General features: G+C 44.7%; 1 protein-coding gene across 3 annotated transcripts in view; it reads right to left on the bottom strand.

The window, feature by feature from the left end:
- The window catches only part of LOC139388479 (sodium/potassium/calcium exchanger 3-like), a 32,911-nt gene extending 19,677 nt beyond the window's left edge, over positions 1–13,234 (bottom strand). For 2 of the 3 annotated variants that reach the window (XM_071135164.1, XM_071135165.1), the window contains exons 1-2: positions 12,736–13,207; positions 9,153–9,269 (exon numbers count right to left, since the gene is read on the bottom strand). In XM_071135164.1, the coding sequence (XP_070991265.1) occupies positions 9,153–9,269; positions 12,736–12,844 (226 nt within the window). In that variant the 5' untranslated portion in view covers positions 12,845–13,207. Of the gene's footprint in view, positions 1–9,152; positions 9,270–12,735 lie in introns of all 3 variants that reach the window. The other variant, XM_071135163.1, reaches the window with a different exon arrangement.
- Between the last annotated feature and the right edge of the window lie 3,458 nt (positions 13,235–16,692).

Genomic DNA, 16,692 nt, shown 5'->3' with positions numbered 1-16,692 from the left:
AACACAGTTAGACACAGATCCTACCTCTCTCTGTCGAGAGAGAGAGAGGGGGGGAGAGAGAGAGAATGGAGGTGGAAAAGGATAGTCGAGAGAGAGAGAGAGAGAGAGAGAGAGAGAGAGAGAGAGAGAGAGAGAGAGAGAGAGAGAGAGAGAGAGAGAGAGAGAGAGAGAGAGAGAGAGAGAGAGAGAGAGAGAGAGAGAGAGAGAGAGAGAGAGAGAGAGAGGAGATGGAAAAGGATAAGAGAGAGAGAGAGAGAGAGAGAGAGAGAGAGAGAGAGAGAGAGAGAGAGAGAGAGAGAGAGAGAGAGAGAGAGAGAAGAGAATGAGATGGAAAAGAGAGAGAGAGAGAAGAGATAGGAGAGAGAGAGAGAGAGAGAGAGAGAGAGAGAGAGAGAGAGAGAGAGAGAGAGAGAGAGAGAGAGAGAGAGAGAGGGGGGGAGGGGGGGGAAGAGAATGGAGATGGAAAAGGATAGGAGAGAGACGAGAGAGAGAGAGAGAGAGAGAGAGAGAGAGAGAGAGAGAGAGAGAGAGAGGGGGGGGGAAGAGAATGGAGATGGAAAAGGATAGGAGAGAGACGAGAGAGAGAGAGAGAGAGAGAGGGGGGGGGGGGGAGAGAATGGAGATGGAAAAGGATAGGAGAGAGACGAGAGAGAGAGAGAGAGAGAGAGAGGGGGGGGAGAATGGAGATGGAAAAGGATAGGGGAGAGACGAGAGAGAGAGAGAGAGAGAGAGAGAGAGGGGGGGGGGGGGGGGGAATGGAGATGGAAAAGGATAGGGGAGAGACGAGAGAGAGAGAGAGAGAGAGAGAGAGAGAGAGAGAGAGAGAGAGGGGGGGGGGGGAGAATGGAGATGGAAAAGGATAGGGGAGAGACGAGAGAGAGAGAGAGAGAGAGAGAGAGAGAGAGAGAGAGAGAGGGGGGGAGAGAATGGAGATGGAAAAGGAGAGAGAGAGAGAGAGAGAGAGAGAGAGAGAGAGAGAGAGAGAGAGAGAGAGAGAGAGAGAGAGAGAGAGAGAGAGAGAGAGAGAGAGAGAGAGAGAGAGAGAGAGAGAGAGAGAGAGAGAGAGAGAGAGGGGGGAGAATGGAGATGGAAAAGGATAGGAGAGAGAGAGAGAGAGAGAGAGAGAGAGAGAGAGAGAGAGAGAGAGAGAGAGAGAGAGAGAGAGAGAGAGAGAGAGAGAGAGAGAGAGAGAGAGAGAGAGAGAGAGAGAGAGAGAGAGAGAGAGAGAGAGAGGGGGGGGGAGAATGGAGATGGAAAAGGATAGGGGAGAGACGAGAGAGAGAGAGAGAGAGAGGGGGGGGGGAGAATGGAGATGGAAAAGGATAGGAGAGAGACGAGAGAGAGAGAGAGAGAGAGAGAGAGAGAGAGAGAGGGGGGAGAGAATGGAGATGGAAAAGGATAGAAGAGAGAGAGAGAGAGAGAGAGAGAGAGAGAGAGAGAGAGAGAGAGAGAGAGACTCTGCACGCAGAATTCTGCAAAAATATCCTCCGTGTACAACGTAGAACACCAAATAATGCATGCAGAGCAGAATTAGGCCGATACCCACTAATTATCAAAATCCAGAAAAGAGCCGTTAAATTCTACAACCACCTAAAAGGAAGTGATTCACAAACCTTCCATAACAAAGCCATCACCTACAGAGAGATGAACCTGGAGAAGAGTCCCCTAAGCAAGCTGGTCCTGGGGCTCTGTTCACAAACACAAACACACCCTACAGAGCCCCAGGACAACAGCACAATTAGACCAAACCAAATCATGAGAAAACAAAAAGATAATTACTTGACACATTGGAAAGAATTAACAAAAAAACAGAGCAAACTAGAATGCTATTTGGCCCTAAACAGAGAGTACACATCGGCAGAATACCTGACCACTGTGACTGACCCAAAATTAAGGAAAGCTTTGACTATGTACAGACTCAGTGAGCATAGCCTTGCTATTGAGAAAGGCCGCCGTAGGCAGACATGGCTCTCAAGAGAAGACAGGCTATGTGCTCACTGCCCACAAAATGAGGTGGAAACTGAGCTGCACTTCCTAACCTCCTGCCCAATGTATGACCATATTAGAGAGACATATTTCCCTCAGATTACACAGATCCACAAAGAATTCGAAAACAAATCCAAATTTGAAAAACTCCCATATCTACTGGGTGAAATTCCACAGTGTGCCATCACAGCAGCAAGATTTGTGACCTGTTGCCACGAGAAAAGGGCAACCAGTGAAGAACACACACCATTGTAAATACAACCCATATTTATGCTTATTTATTTTATCTTGTGTCCTTTAACCATTTGTACATTGTTAAAACACTGTATATATATATATAATATGACATTTGTAATGTCTTTACTGTTTTGAAACCTCTGTATGTGTAATGTTTACTGTTAATTTTTGTTGTTTTTCACTTTATATATTCACTTTGTATGTTGTCTACCTCACTTGCTTTGGCAATGTTAACACATGTTTCCCATGCCAATAAAGCCCTTGAATTGAAATTGAATTGAATTGAATTGAATCGAGAGAGAGAGAGAGAGAGAGAGAGAGAGAGAGAGAGAGAGAGAGAGAGAGAGAGAGAGAGAGAGAGAGAGAGAGAGAGAGAGAGAGAGAGAGAGAGAGAGAGAGAGAGAGAGAGAGAGAGAGAGAGAGAGAGAGAGAGAGAGAGAGAGAGAGAGAGAGAGAGAGAGAGAGAGAGAGAGAGAGAGAGAGAGAGGGGGAAGAGAATGGAGATGGAAAAGGATAGGAGAGAGACGAGAGAGAGAGAGAGAGAGAGGGGGGGGGGGAGAGAATGGAGGTGGAAAAGGATAGTCAACAACAACAGCAGAGGGGGAAGGAGAGAGAGAGAGGGGGGGGGAGAATGGAGGTGGAAAAGGATAGTCAACAACAACAGCAGAGGGGGAAGGAAATCAGAGACTTGCGCTAATCTGACGAAATGGATGTCATGCTGCTCAAGACCAAAAGCAGAACAGCGTCATCAAGCTGCCACATTGGTTTGTAATGACATTGCTTTCCTGTCCCTGTATCATCATCCTTCTTATGATAAAGGACAGATACACGCATCGTAATAACACAGCAGGCCTTCTGGAAGAATGAATGACAATTTCACCAAATTGCTTTCCAGGTCCAATCCTTTCTGAAGGAATACAATGCTATATCAAATTAAATTGTATTTGTCACATGTGCCGAATACAACAGTTTTCGACTTTACCGTGAAATGCTTACTTACAAGCCCTTAACCAACAATGCAGTTTTAAGAAAATATAGTAAAGAAAATATTTACCAAATAAACTAAAGTAAAAAATCCCCAAAGTAACACAATAAAATAACAATAATGAGGCTATATACAGGGGGCACCGGTACCCGAGTCAATGTGTGGGGGTACAGGTTAGTCATAGGGGTAAATTGACTATGCATAGATAATAAACAGCGAGTAGCAGCAGTGTAAAAACAAAGTCTATGACTTGGGTAACTGGAGTCTTTGAGAGTATATAGCTGAAGGAGGCACCTTGAAGGTTTGTTCCTCCACGGTCCGAAAGGAATTGCTGCAGCTAAGCGTCAGGATCTGGCTCCAAGAAATCATACTTATCCGCCTGACACACAGCAGCCTGACACACAGCAGCCTGACACACAGCAGCCTAATAACTGATCTCCTATGGAATTGCTCCCTCCACGCAGCCAGACACCTGTACAGGCTAGCAGATGCTGCCCCCCTGGGCCGTGTAGAGAGAGAGGAGCAGAGGAGCAGAGCTCTGATGAGGAGGTGTGTGGAACAGCTGGTTCCTGCTCCTCCAGTCCTCAGGCGTATGTGAGAGTGTTAGTGAAAGCTTCCCCTCGGTTCCTCCCAGCGCGACGAGCAGAGGAGAGGAGGCTGCAGCCTAGAGAGCACAGGGCACTGCTGCTAAATCAGTACTCAGACGCAGGGGAAAATGAACTTTAACAACTGGGGAGCCCAAACCTATTAATAGACCTGCTGCTCTGAGACAGGCAGCCCTGGGTAGCTTATACAGCCAGTCCCACAATGCACGCTGTCTGACGCATGCTGCACGACTCATTCTACACCAAACACACTTCCTATAATATACATGCTACACATCACATGATGTATGACACACACTACCAAACATAGGCTTCATGACATATACTACACAGTATGCCCACTACACGCCATCAGCTGTGCTGTGATTCTATGACAGCATGCCATTCTGAAGCTTCTCCCTGTAGATTAGAAGAGCACACCTCTCATGTGATCAAGGCTATTCGATGTTGATCCTTGAATCTGTAGTGTGAGGCAGAGAGGAGAGGATGCCATATGGTCTAGAGGTTTGTATGATGACAGTGTGCTTCTTTCTATACAATGCCCTTCTATATTGTGTGTGTACAACATATGGTTATCTAATGTACATCTAACGATGTAATCAACATTCTGAATCTGAGCCTCAGAGGGTGAGGGTCCCTCTCTCTGCCTCTGCTCGGCTTGTACTTCCACCTCCCAGAGAACTGTGGGGAAAGGAGCTTATTTTCTTTTCTGGCCAGCTGTTGCACTGGGGCAGGACCTGTTCACTAAACCATCCCAGCTTAGCATGTCAACTTTCTGTCAGATTATCATAAGAAAGAGTGAGGCAGCATCTCACTAAAGAACGTGGGTACACATCTGCATCTTATCAGTGTGAGGACATCTGTGCTGTAGTTGTGGTATTATTATCATTTTCTGTTTTCCTTATCCTGGAAAGCAGGTCAGATCTGGATCCTTCCCCAGGTCCCCAGGACATGTAGCCCCAATACACAAGGCCCCAGTTGAACGTGTCTATGTAAATGCCGTGCTGAAACACGCGTCTCAGATGAACGTTTTGATGGGTTGCTTCGGTGAAAGCAGTTGCCATGGAGACCCTCTCCCTGGGGACTGTGGTTTGTTGACGGGCGGCAGTGGTAAGCCAATGACGGCTGAGCGAATGGTGAGAAAGGGGGAGGGAGGGGAATGGGTGTTTACCATGGTATTGGCTTATGAAATATAAAAAAAGAGAAATGACAGGCAGCTCTGGAGAGAAATTTCTAAAAATATGTATTTTTCCTTGCCAACCCTCAGGAGAGGTCTGAGAGAGCGAAAGCATACGAGACAGTGTTGGCTAGGAATTGTATTTGGGAGGATGCTCATCCTCTGTTCCCTTTACTAGGCTTTTGTCACAGGACTGCTGATTGACTAGACCAGCCATAAGATGATTTACTATATCTGAGCTTGGCTTCCAATACTGAACATAGGACATAATCAGCTCCCATGAAATACACAGCCTGGGGGGGCTGGGCGAGGGCGTGGAGTTGTAGCAGCATTCACGTGTTTCTTCTCTGGCATCACAGGCTCTGCACCACGCACCCTCTTATTACATCTACTAGTGTTACATCTCTGTGTGTCTGGTCTCCTATAAATCTCACCGGGTGACATTTATTGTCATTAATCTTACGCTTGAGGTAAAACTGAGAGATTTCTGCAAAAATTGCTATATTATCGTAGAAATTCATGGTCTTGGTCTTCATTTAAAGTTAGGGTTAGGCATTAGGGTTAGCAGTGTGGTTAAGGTTAGGGTTAGGCATTAGGGTTAGCAGTGTGGTTAAGGTTAGGGTTAGGCATTAGGGTTAGCAGTGTGGTTAAGGTTAGGGTTAGGTTTAAATCAGATTTTGTGACTTAGTGACTATGACAGCTAGTGACCCCTCTGCAAAGCTGCCTCAAGGGCAAGATTCATGACAATAAATGCAAACCTGCATAGATCTCTCTCTGAGACACTAGATCTTATCATTATTCACACTGTGAATGGGCTTGATCTTATTTAATTTGATTGCTTATCCAATCAAGTAACTAGAGAAGGGTTCAAAATGGACATGTGATGAAATATGTGTGTGTTCCTGCGTGTGTGCGAACCCATAAGTATGCTTGAGTGTGTGTTTAATGCCATATCAGTCCGGATTAAAAGTGAACCCCCAACTAAATTAAACCGCTAAAGCTGTGAGATGATCTTCACTTGAGTCACTCTGCCGCAAGGGACTTAAGAGTGTGACCGAATGGCAGGCAGAGGGAAGGAAAGAAAGAGATGTTATTGATTGAAAAAGCTGCAGTGTATCTTGGAGTCAAGCTAAGGTATTGAGTGAAACACAGAGCAAAGTAGTCTCGCGCACCAACAGAAACAGCACCACTACATAGACTGAAACCACTACAACAACCTTTTTTTAAACCCCTTTTTTTGTGGTATCCAATTGGTAGTTACAGTCTTGTCCCATCACGGCAACTCACATACAGACTCAGGAGAGGTGAAGGGGTCAATCTGCACTGCTTGTTGACACATTGCTCTATTAACCCGGAAGCCAGCTGCACCAATGTGTTAGAGGAAACACCGTACAACTGGTGACTGTTGTCAGCTTGCAGGCGCCTGGCCTGCCACAAGGAGTCGCTAGAGCACGATGGAAAATCCCGACCGGCCAAACCCTGCCCTAACCCGGATGACACTGGGCCAATTGTGTGCCACCTCACGTGTCTCCAGGTCACGGCCGGCTGTAACACAGCCTGGGATCGAACCCGGGGCTGTAGTGATGCCTCAAGCACTGCGATGCAGTGCCTTAGACCGCTGCACCACTTGGGAGGTCCTCACTACAACAACCTTGCATTTTTTTATCCCAAATCAAAACATTTCTTTGATTTTATGAGTATAGTTATACTCGTATAGTTTCGTATAGTTACGAAAGGCCGACAAGAGCAAAAATAGTCAAAGCCAATCCAACCACACAAATCTCACCAAACCTCAATAACCATCCTTTATCTGACAAAACACTGGCTGAAATCATTTGAGAAATCCTCAGGAGACCTACAGTGGGAGAACAATCAATAAGCTTTAGTCCCTCACAGGAGATTACTCCACCTGTTCAGACACATCACATGGAACTATCCATCGTCTTAAAGCGTCAAGTCTCAATGTTATGTTGGTGGCCTGGGAAGCAAAGGAAACTACTGCAGTAAAACAATTAGAATTCCACCACTAATACCCTATCTGAAATGAAGACGGGTAGCTGTGAGCCACATTTTATGTACAACCACACACAGAGCTGTCGGTGAGTGATCTCCATTCTTAACCTAGGACCTTTAAGGCATCATCAGGAACCAATGTGAACTCCGAGAGAACAAGGATTCTAGAGAGACAGGATGGGAGCTAAGGATATTCTCCCCAATTTACAAAGACTTCAGACAAAAACACAACTACTCCCATGTTTAATGGTTGCATTAGTGGCCATTTGCTTTATTTGACAGCCATAATAAATTACTCCCCTGACAAAACTCAAGGTCTTTTGAAAGGAAATATAATTCGAGTATCTATCAGATTCTCTTTTTCAGTTCTCTCCTGTAGCCACTAAAATATCTCTGTGGAAAAATAATCCTCAAACCGACTGGCTCTGTTGCTTGCCGAATAAAACTAATGCATAAAAACACAAGCCATCGTTATTTATTCAATCTGTATCGCTGAAGTGTTACAGAGAGCACAATAGAAATGTAAAGGTCATTTCCGACTGAGCCGACATCTTCAGCATTTACCATGAATGCCGTCTCCACTGATACGGGAACATTGTCTTTATATGTCAATCACACTGTAACGCTGAACTTCCACGATACGGATTGAATAGAGCCCTTATTAAAATGCATGGGCTTATCTTCTTCCCCTGGTCTATTTTTAGCTCGATCTGGTTGTTCATTCTGCCTCGGCACTTTGAATGCTTGAAAGACAGAATTATCTGGGTTTCAAAATGTAGCATTCAGTTGCTTAGCAACGCTTGCCTCAAAGGGTTCTCGACTGAAGGCAGACGCTGCCATCTCCGTCTTGTTATACAGCGGGGGGATGGAGTGAGAAAGAGCGAGCGATTGAGAGAGGGAGAAATAAAGTGAGATATAGCAATAGACGGGAAAACCGCGGCAGATAAGGGGTAAAGGGTACTGAAACCTCACTTCCGCTATCCCCAAGATAATATTCCTAGAGGTCTGTCTGAGCTGGCCGTTTGGATTATGTAATCATTAGCAGTTACAGTAAACAGAGAATAGGGGATTTACGTGAAGATAAAGATGAGTAGCCTGCCCTGTGCTCTGTAGCCTAGGAGTAGTGCAGCTCTGAAAGACCTAATGTCATCTACCTGCCCACAGATCCATCAGCCTATTGTTCTACAACCTGTATTTACCTTATGACTCATAAGGGAGTTGTGTCCTTGTCAAAGATACTGAGGGAGGTCTGTTTGTAACAGAAAGACCACACATCAAGTGCTTGCTTTATTGGTGTTGCAGGTGCACATATTGCATTAATAGTTATCTTCTGCCAAGTGTAAATCTAGAACGATTGTGGCAGGTCAGGGAGATAGTGGTATCTAATGCAGTTCATACATTTTCATATCGCAGACTGAAATCACTACACTGTGCATTGCTCAGTCCTGTCGTCCTGCTGCAGAGATCTCCCTAGCTGTCTTCTACCCCATGTCCTCCACTGTGTTTACTTACTGTTTATATATTTCCTTGATTCTTCCATTGCAAGTCTGGCATGGCGCTCTAACCCCTCCAGACAGAACCTTTCCTCTGGCCCGGCAGCCAAGTTTGAGACGCACAGTTTACAGAGCACCGATTCCTGACAACCACTGCACTGCAGCCTCGGCCCACATGACCTTTTCAGTTAACCCGCAGGGGAGAGCCAAGGTTCACCAGCATATACACACAGCACTAACCGCCTTCCCAAAACACACACACACACACATTAACACACTAAGTCACATCTACACAGCTTAGACACTCCTGGAGCCCCCTCAAGTGTTCCACACAGTTTGGGAAATAAATATTTAGTCAACAGACAGTTTGTGCATCGATGCGTCTTCAGGACTTGTAGGGCTCCTATACTTGTAGGGCTCCTATACTCCTATTCCTGTACTTAATCAGCTAACGCTAAGGAGAAGACTATTGAGTACAGAGATACTATACAGTTTGAATGGTCCCTGTCAGCTGCTATTCTCTGAGGAGACAATCATATAAAGCTGTGTGCCAGAGGACATGGTAGGGAACATACACTTTTGTCTAGAATGGGGATCAGGGTCCTTCAGTGGAGGTTGAGGTGGGAGAGATGTTTGGGGCTGTGAGGCTGACTCACCTGGTCTAGGAAGGTCCAGTGTCTGGTTGTCTTCTGTCCACTCCTCCTGCATCAGCCTGCGTCTGGAACGAACTGGAACACCCCCCTCTTCTGGCTGAGACCCAGACGACTCCGGCTCTATTGAAATGTAAGTCAACTGATTTGTAATTTGTGTATTTTATTGCACTGAGACTCATCAAAAGACCGGTCCAAAGACAAAACACTATCTTATTGGACACAACATTGAAAGGCTTTGTGTTTTAGTGCAGATGTTACAGATAATACAAATACAGGCTGGAGGAAGCAACCGGAGAGAGTCAGCAGAGGAGATCATGTCATCTTTTATGAGCACACTCATAAGCCATTCATCATGTCAGCACTGCAATCTCCTCACGGAGTAAATCCCTGTTCCGTATCTCTCTGTTGATAGCCTATCTCTTTATTTGGACTTCTGCTATTAACCCCTATATATGGAAGGCCAGCATCAACAGTGAGGACCTCCTGTATCTGTGTCATTGTCTCCTGAAACACAGAGATAACTGCTGCCACTCACTGAGATCTCTGTCCAGAGCAGAGTAGACCAGAGCAGACATGTGCAGATCAGACCAGAGCCCGAGTGACCAGACCAGAGCAGATTAGAGCAGACCAGCAGACCAGAGTCCGAGCAAACCAGAGCCCGAGCCCGATCAGACCAGACCAGAGCCCGAGCAGACCAGAGTAGAGCAGACCAGACCAGACCAGAGCCAGCCAGGTGGGGGCCATTACCCTCTACTCCGGTTGTTTAAGAGGTTGCTTGATCGCTCTCTGTGTCCAGTCTGTTTCATGATCACTTACCGCTTTGTTTTACTCTACAGTCCAATCAACGAGTTGCACTAGATCTGAGACTGGGGATGTGGAGGCTTTCATGTGGAGCTGTCAAGAGGAACCTGGGTAATATGAAATTCAAATGGGCCTCTGTCACAGACGGTGCCGCCATTATCACACTCACAACCACACATCACAGAACACAGCGCTCCAACCCAGGCCCAGACGAAGACTACACTTTGGCAAGAGTCTCGTCTCTTTCTATAGAAGATGTGGGGTTCACTCCTCAAGATGATCTGTCGGGTGCATTGTAGGCATTGTTGCTGAGAATTTTCCTGCACAGTAGGATATCTAAACTTGTAGTGTATTCAAGGTTTAAAAAGGCTTCGAAAGTTTATAATTTCCACTTTACAATTGCAGACTTTATTTGCCCTAAGGAAAAATGTATCAACCCCTACAAAAATGTTAATTCATTATAATCCACATAACAGTTCACATTTCCTGTTTCTGCAGGATGATTTTCCTGCTTTATCAAACTGGCTCAAATGAAGATCCTGCATCTGCATGGTCAAGCCTCGAACTAAGCTGGAACTGGCAATCAATGAAAAAGCCTTCAAGAACAATTGCTCTACTATAGCGACTAGTAGGCCTGCCACTAGAATGATGCTGTATGGTTAACTTGGCAAATTAATACATTTATACAGTAATACACATCTTGCCATTTGCCATTAGAAAGATACATTAAATAATTGTTCATATTTTTTTCCCAAGATTAGGCCTATTAATTAATATATGGGTTAAATGCATCAAATCAAACTTTGTCATATGTGCCAAATACAACATGTGTAGTAGACCTTACTGTGAAATTCTGAATACAACATGTGTAGTAGACCTTATCGTGAAATTCTTACTTACAAGCTCTTAACCAACAGTGATGGTAGTTATGAGATAGTGAAAGTTTAGTAGGGAAAACTGAAGAATATGACAGCTATTAAAGGAGAATATGAAAAACATCAGAACACTGGTTGTCAGAAGGTTTGTGTCATAGCTTAATCTATGAATCATTACATGAACTCATACTCTCTCAACCTGAAAATCACAGGACTGGCCCACACAATCTCACACAATCACACACACACACACACACACACACACACACACACACACACACACACACACACACACACACACACACACACACACACACACACACACACACACACACACACACACACACACACACACACACACACACACACACACACACACACACACACACACACACACACAACACACACACACACACACACACACACACACACACACACACACACACACACCTCTTGATTAAATAATTTTACCTGACCATCTGTTGTTTCATAGCTGAGTATTTGAATCCATCCTCCGAGAGGAAACCAGGAGATCTAGAGCAGTAGAACCAGGTCTGTAGAGAATAGGGACCCTAAAGGCTAGATCCCTCAAACTCAACTCTGGACCTCAAAGCCAGTTCCACTTCCTTTTTTCATTGTTCCCCTCTAATCAGGAACTGAATTAGGCCTGGAACACCAGGTGTGTGCAATTCATCATCAGGATGAACAGACAACCAGCAGTCTCTGGACCTTGTAGTGTAAGAGTACCATTGGGCAAGATGTTGACCGTGCGCTGTTCATACAAAGGATATGAATAACTGCATGCCATCAATGTTCTCTTTAGTTCATACACTCATCCCTTTACACACAGTTTATATGCTTATCTGTTTTCTCACTGTGGTGCAATTACAATCATCCATCTTCATGTTACTTAATGCAATGCTTGATAGGGATATGTATTCTCTGGGTTCCCTCAGAGTAATTGGTTCGACTCTAGGAGGTTCTGTGTAGGTGATTGCCTGAGATGAGAGGTTCTGTGAGGATACCAGGCTGGAGCAAGGGGGGTGATGCCAGCAGCCTACCACCCTGCATCCCACTGCTTGCCTCTGAAGCTAAGCAGGGTCAGTCCTGGTTGGTCCCTAGTTGGTCCCTGGATGGGAGACCAAATGCTGCTGGAAGTAGAGTTGGAGGATCAAACAGACAAGAAAAAGATCCCAGAGCAGTGATTGGGGACATTGCCTGGGTGTTGTTTATTGTATGTGATGTTAAATTGGTGTCCTGACTTCTGTGCTCACTAAAGATCCCATGGCGCTTATCATCAGAGTAGTGATGTTAACCCTAGTGTCCTGGCTAAATTCCCAATCTGACCATCATGGCCACCTAATCATCCCCAGCTTCCAACTGGCTCATTCATCCCCTGTAATTATTCACCAGGTCATTGCTATAAATGAGAATGTGTTCTCAGTCAATTTACCTGGTAAAATAAGGGTTAACAAAAAAATTATGCTGAAGTTTCAATGTGACGCACAATCTAGGTGCAGAATATTGGGGGATGGGACATGGGAGGGAATCATCCAATATGTTGGTTCCAAATCTCTCTCTTCCATCCCATACAGCCTATTATCAATATGGTTACATAATGATTATTTTGCGAGAAATTAAATAATCTTGCATATTTAGCCGATGGCAGTATTTCATTGTAAATTTAATTAATGAAGAATGTGAATGAGCTGACAGATCGATCATTTCCACCCTTAGGTATTATAATACAATCTGTGAAGATATAAACATGTCCTAAAATGTTTTCAACTTCAAAAGGAAATGTAAAAAATATGTGATGCTAAAAAACACCCCACATTTACAAGCAATAATATACGTTAATTGACATTATGCAAAATGTACCCATCATTATTCCTTGTGGAAAAACTCACCTGTCACGTGCGCGACCTGTGCGAGCCAAATGACCGCGAGAAGCCCAACTCCACAGCAGCAGAACCGCTGGAAGGGCCGCCGTCTCCCTGTCTGTACAGCCGCCTTCATTCCGAAATCGGACCCTCACCAGTCAAAACATATCCGTTGCAGTTACGGTCAGGTCGGTTTCCACTTTTCACAGCTTAATTGCACTAGGCTACACTTTAACTTGAATGTCAAATTAGTTGATTGTGTAAACCAGTGCTAAATCCTCGCAGACTGTAGCCTACTCAATTCGGATTACAATATTTTATCCTGCCAAGGCGCACCGTGACATCCATGCCTTGAGATCACACAAGATTACACAAGAGGAGTAGGTGGATGCAGAAGTGATGACAGCATTTACAGCCTTCAGATCGGTAGATTGAAAAGTCGGCGACAGCAGAATCCGGTACAAACACGAGAGTTGAGGCGCTGGGTAGCGGTACGGTCTTTCTGCCTTGACTCTATTACCACTCTGGTTGTGAAATCGTGTCGGTCGTCGTGTTGTGCGCTGTGTTCGTGTGCGCCACTAGGCGGCGACATGCTCGGCGTCATTCAATGCATAGAGTGCAACAAAACAAAATCCTAACAGACTGTGCTGAGCCAATTTTCTAAGATAGCCTATATCCTCAAGCAACCAGTGTGGCAATTTGTCATCTGAACATAGTGATAGAAATTCTTCATGAGCTATGAATTTTAGGCCAAGGCTACTACTGTGCTACTGTAGTCAAACAACAAGAGTGATGTGTTTGGCAACATGCAAAATTGGCCTGGTTTTAACATTTCACAGACATTATATCTGAAAAGGAGAGAGCAACCCCCCCCCCCCCCCCCCCCCACACACACACACACACATTGCTACACATCACCTGAAACACACTCTCTCTCTCTCTCTCTCCCAATTTGACACACACACACCAGTGCATGCTGTCTATGTTTACAGAACATCGGTGAGTCAAACCTGCATTAAAGTTAAGCTCTTGAGCTACGGTATGTCTGACACGTTTTGTCTGGCCCCTAGTGAAGATTCTGCCTGCAGCACCAAACCCAAATAAAGACATAAGACCTGGTATTGTTGTCATCAGCCCTTCTCCAGGTGTCAGGCCAGGGAAGATAAAGAGCTTCACCGCGGCTGGTGTTTAGGAAAGCTTTCCAGAGGACAAAGCCCAGGGAAGTGTTTTTGTTATGTTGTCTTGGTGTGTTACGAATCACACTTGTGTGGAATGAGATTTGGAACATGTATTTGCATTTCTTTACTGTATCGGGAAGACATTTAACATAGTCAATCAAACACAGGCCTTAGTTTTCTGTAGAGTTGACTCTGTGTGTATGTACATGCATGAGGAGGCAATATATAGTCAATTCCATTAAGTAAACACTTCCCTTCATTTATTTAGTCCTACTGTCATTACACCATGTTGTCACTTTAGTTTCACATGCAGTAAAACTGCTCAGACTGATGGTAAGGCTTTCCATGTGAACATTTTCATTCCAAAACACTATATATACATTTTCTGAAATGTTGGGAAATTAGCTTTTATTATTTAAAGAACTTTTGAAAGAGATTGGTGTGTTTTTTCACTATCAAATCATGGCATGTTCAATGACAGACAAGTATTTGTTTAAATCTATCACTTGATGGTTTCATTTCAGAGACACAAATAATCATTTTTGGGGGAAAAATGCTAGGTTTTACACAGTCAGATGTAACAAATAACTACATTTTTTATAAATAAATGTACAAATAATACATTTGTGCCATCAATATTTAAGATGAAAATAAAATAAAAAATATGGTAATATGAGATCTATAGAACATTTACAGTGTAGTCATTTAGCAGAGTCTCTTATCCAGAGACACTACAGTAGGGAGTCATTTAGCAGAGGCTCTTATCCAGAGACACTACAGTAGGGAGTCATTTAGCAGAGTCTCTTATCCAGAGACACTACAGTAGGGAGTCATTTAGCAGAGGCTCTTATCCAGAGACACTACAGTAGGGAGTCATTTAGCAGAGGCTCTTACCCAGAGACACTCCAGTTGGGAGTCATTTAGCAGAGGCTCTTATCCAGAGATACTACAGTTGGGAGTCATTTAGCAGAGGCTCTTACCCAGAGACACTACAGTAGGGAGTCATTTAGCAGAGGCTCTTATCCAGTGGCACTACAGCAGGGAGTCATTTAGCAGAGGCTCTTATCCAGAGACACTACAGTTGGGAGTCATTTAGCAGAGGCTCTTATCCAGACACAACAGAAGGGAGTCATTTAGCAGTCTCTTATCCAGAGACACTACAGTTGGGAGTCATTTAGCAGAGGCTCTTATCCAGAGACACTACAGTAGGGAGTCATTTAGCAGAGGCTCTTATCCAGAGACACTACAGTTAGGAGTCATTTAGCAGAGGCTCTTATCCAGAGACACTATAGCAGGGAGTCATTTAGCAGTTTCTTATCCAGAGTCACTCCAGTTGGGAGTCATTTAGCAGAGGCTCTTACCCAGAGACACTACAGTAGGGAGTCATTTAGCAGAGGCTCTTACCCAGAGACATTACAGTTGGGAGTCATTTAGCAGAGGCTCTTATCCAGACACGACAGAAGGGAGTCATTTAGCAATCTCTTATCCAGAGACACTACAGTAGGGAGTCATTTGGCAGAGGCTCTTATCCAGACACAACAGAAGGGAGTCATTTAGCAGAGGCTCTTATCCAGTGACACTACAGTTGGGAGTCATTTAGCAGAGGCTCTTATCCAGAGAGACTACAGTTAGGAGTCATTTAGCAGAGGCTCTTACCCAGAGACACTACAGTTAGGAGTCATTTAGCAGAGGTTCTTATCCAGAGACACTACAGTAGGGAGTCATTTAGCAGAGGCTCTTATCCAGAGACACTACAGTTAGGAGTCATTTAGCAGAGGCTCTTACCCAGAGACACTACAATAGGGAGTCATTTAGCAGAGGCTCTTATCCAGAGACACTACAGTAGGGAGTCATTTAGCAGAGGCTCTTATCCAGTGACACTACAGCAGGGAGTCATTTAGCAGAGGCTCTTATCCAGAGACACTACAGTTGGGAGTCATTTAGCAGAGGCTCTTATCCAGACACAACAGAAGGGAGTCATTTAGCAGTCTCTTATCCAGAGACACTACAGTTGGGAGTCATTTAGCAGAGGCTCTTATCCAGAGACACTACAGTTAGGAGTCATTTAGCAGAGGCTCTTACCCAGAGACACTACAGTTAGGAGTCATTTAGCAGAGGTTCTTATCCAGAGACACTACAGTAGGGAGTCATTTAGCAGAGGCTCTTATCCAGAGACACTACAGTTAGGAGTCATTTAGCAGAGGCTCTTATCCAGAGACACTATAGCAGGGAGTCATTTAGCAGAGTCTCTTATCCAGAGACACTACAGTAGGGAGTCATTTAGCAGAGTCTCTTATCCAGAGACACTACAGTAGGGAGTCATTTAGCAGAGGCTCTTACCCAGAGACACTCCAGTTGGGAGTCATTTAGCAGAGGCTCTTATCCAGAGATACTACAGTTGGGAGTCATTTAGCAGAGGCTCTTATCCAGAGACACTACAGTAGGGAGTCATTTAGCAGAGGCTCTTATCCAGAGACACTACAGTAGGGAGTCATTTAGTAGAGGCTCTTATCCAGAGACACTACAGCAGGGAGTCATTTAGCAGTGCCTCTTATCCAGAGACACTACAGTTGGGAGTCATTTAGCAGAGGCTCTTATCCAGAGACACTACAGCAGGGAGTCATTTAGCAGTGGCTCTTATCCAGAGACACTACAGTTAGGAGTCATTTAGCAGAGGCTCTTATCCAGAGACACTACAGTAGGGAGTCATTTAGCAGAGTCTCTTATCCAGAGACACTACAGTAGGGAGTCATTTAGCAGAGGCTCTTATCCAGAGACACTACAGTAGGGAGTCATTTAGCAGAGG

This window comes from Oncorhynchus clarkii, chromosome 29 (genome assembly GCF_045791955.1).
Source record: "Oncorhynchus clarkii lewisi isolate Uvic-CL-2024 chromosome 29, UVic_Ocla_1.0, whole genome shotgun sequence".
Lineage (NCBI taxonomy): Eukaryota > Metazoa > Chordata > Actinopteri > Salmoniformes > Salmonidae > Oncorhynchus > Oncorhynchus clarkii.
This window is presented reverse-complemented; position numbering and strand designations above follow the sequence as displayed.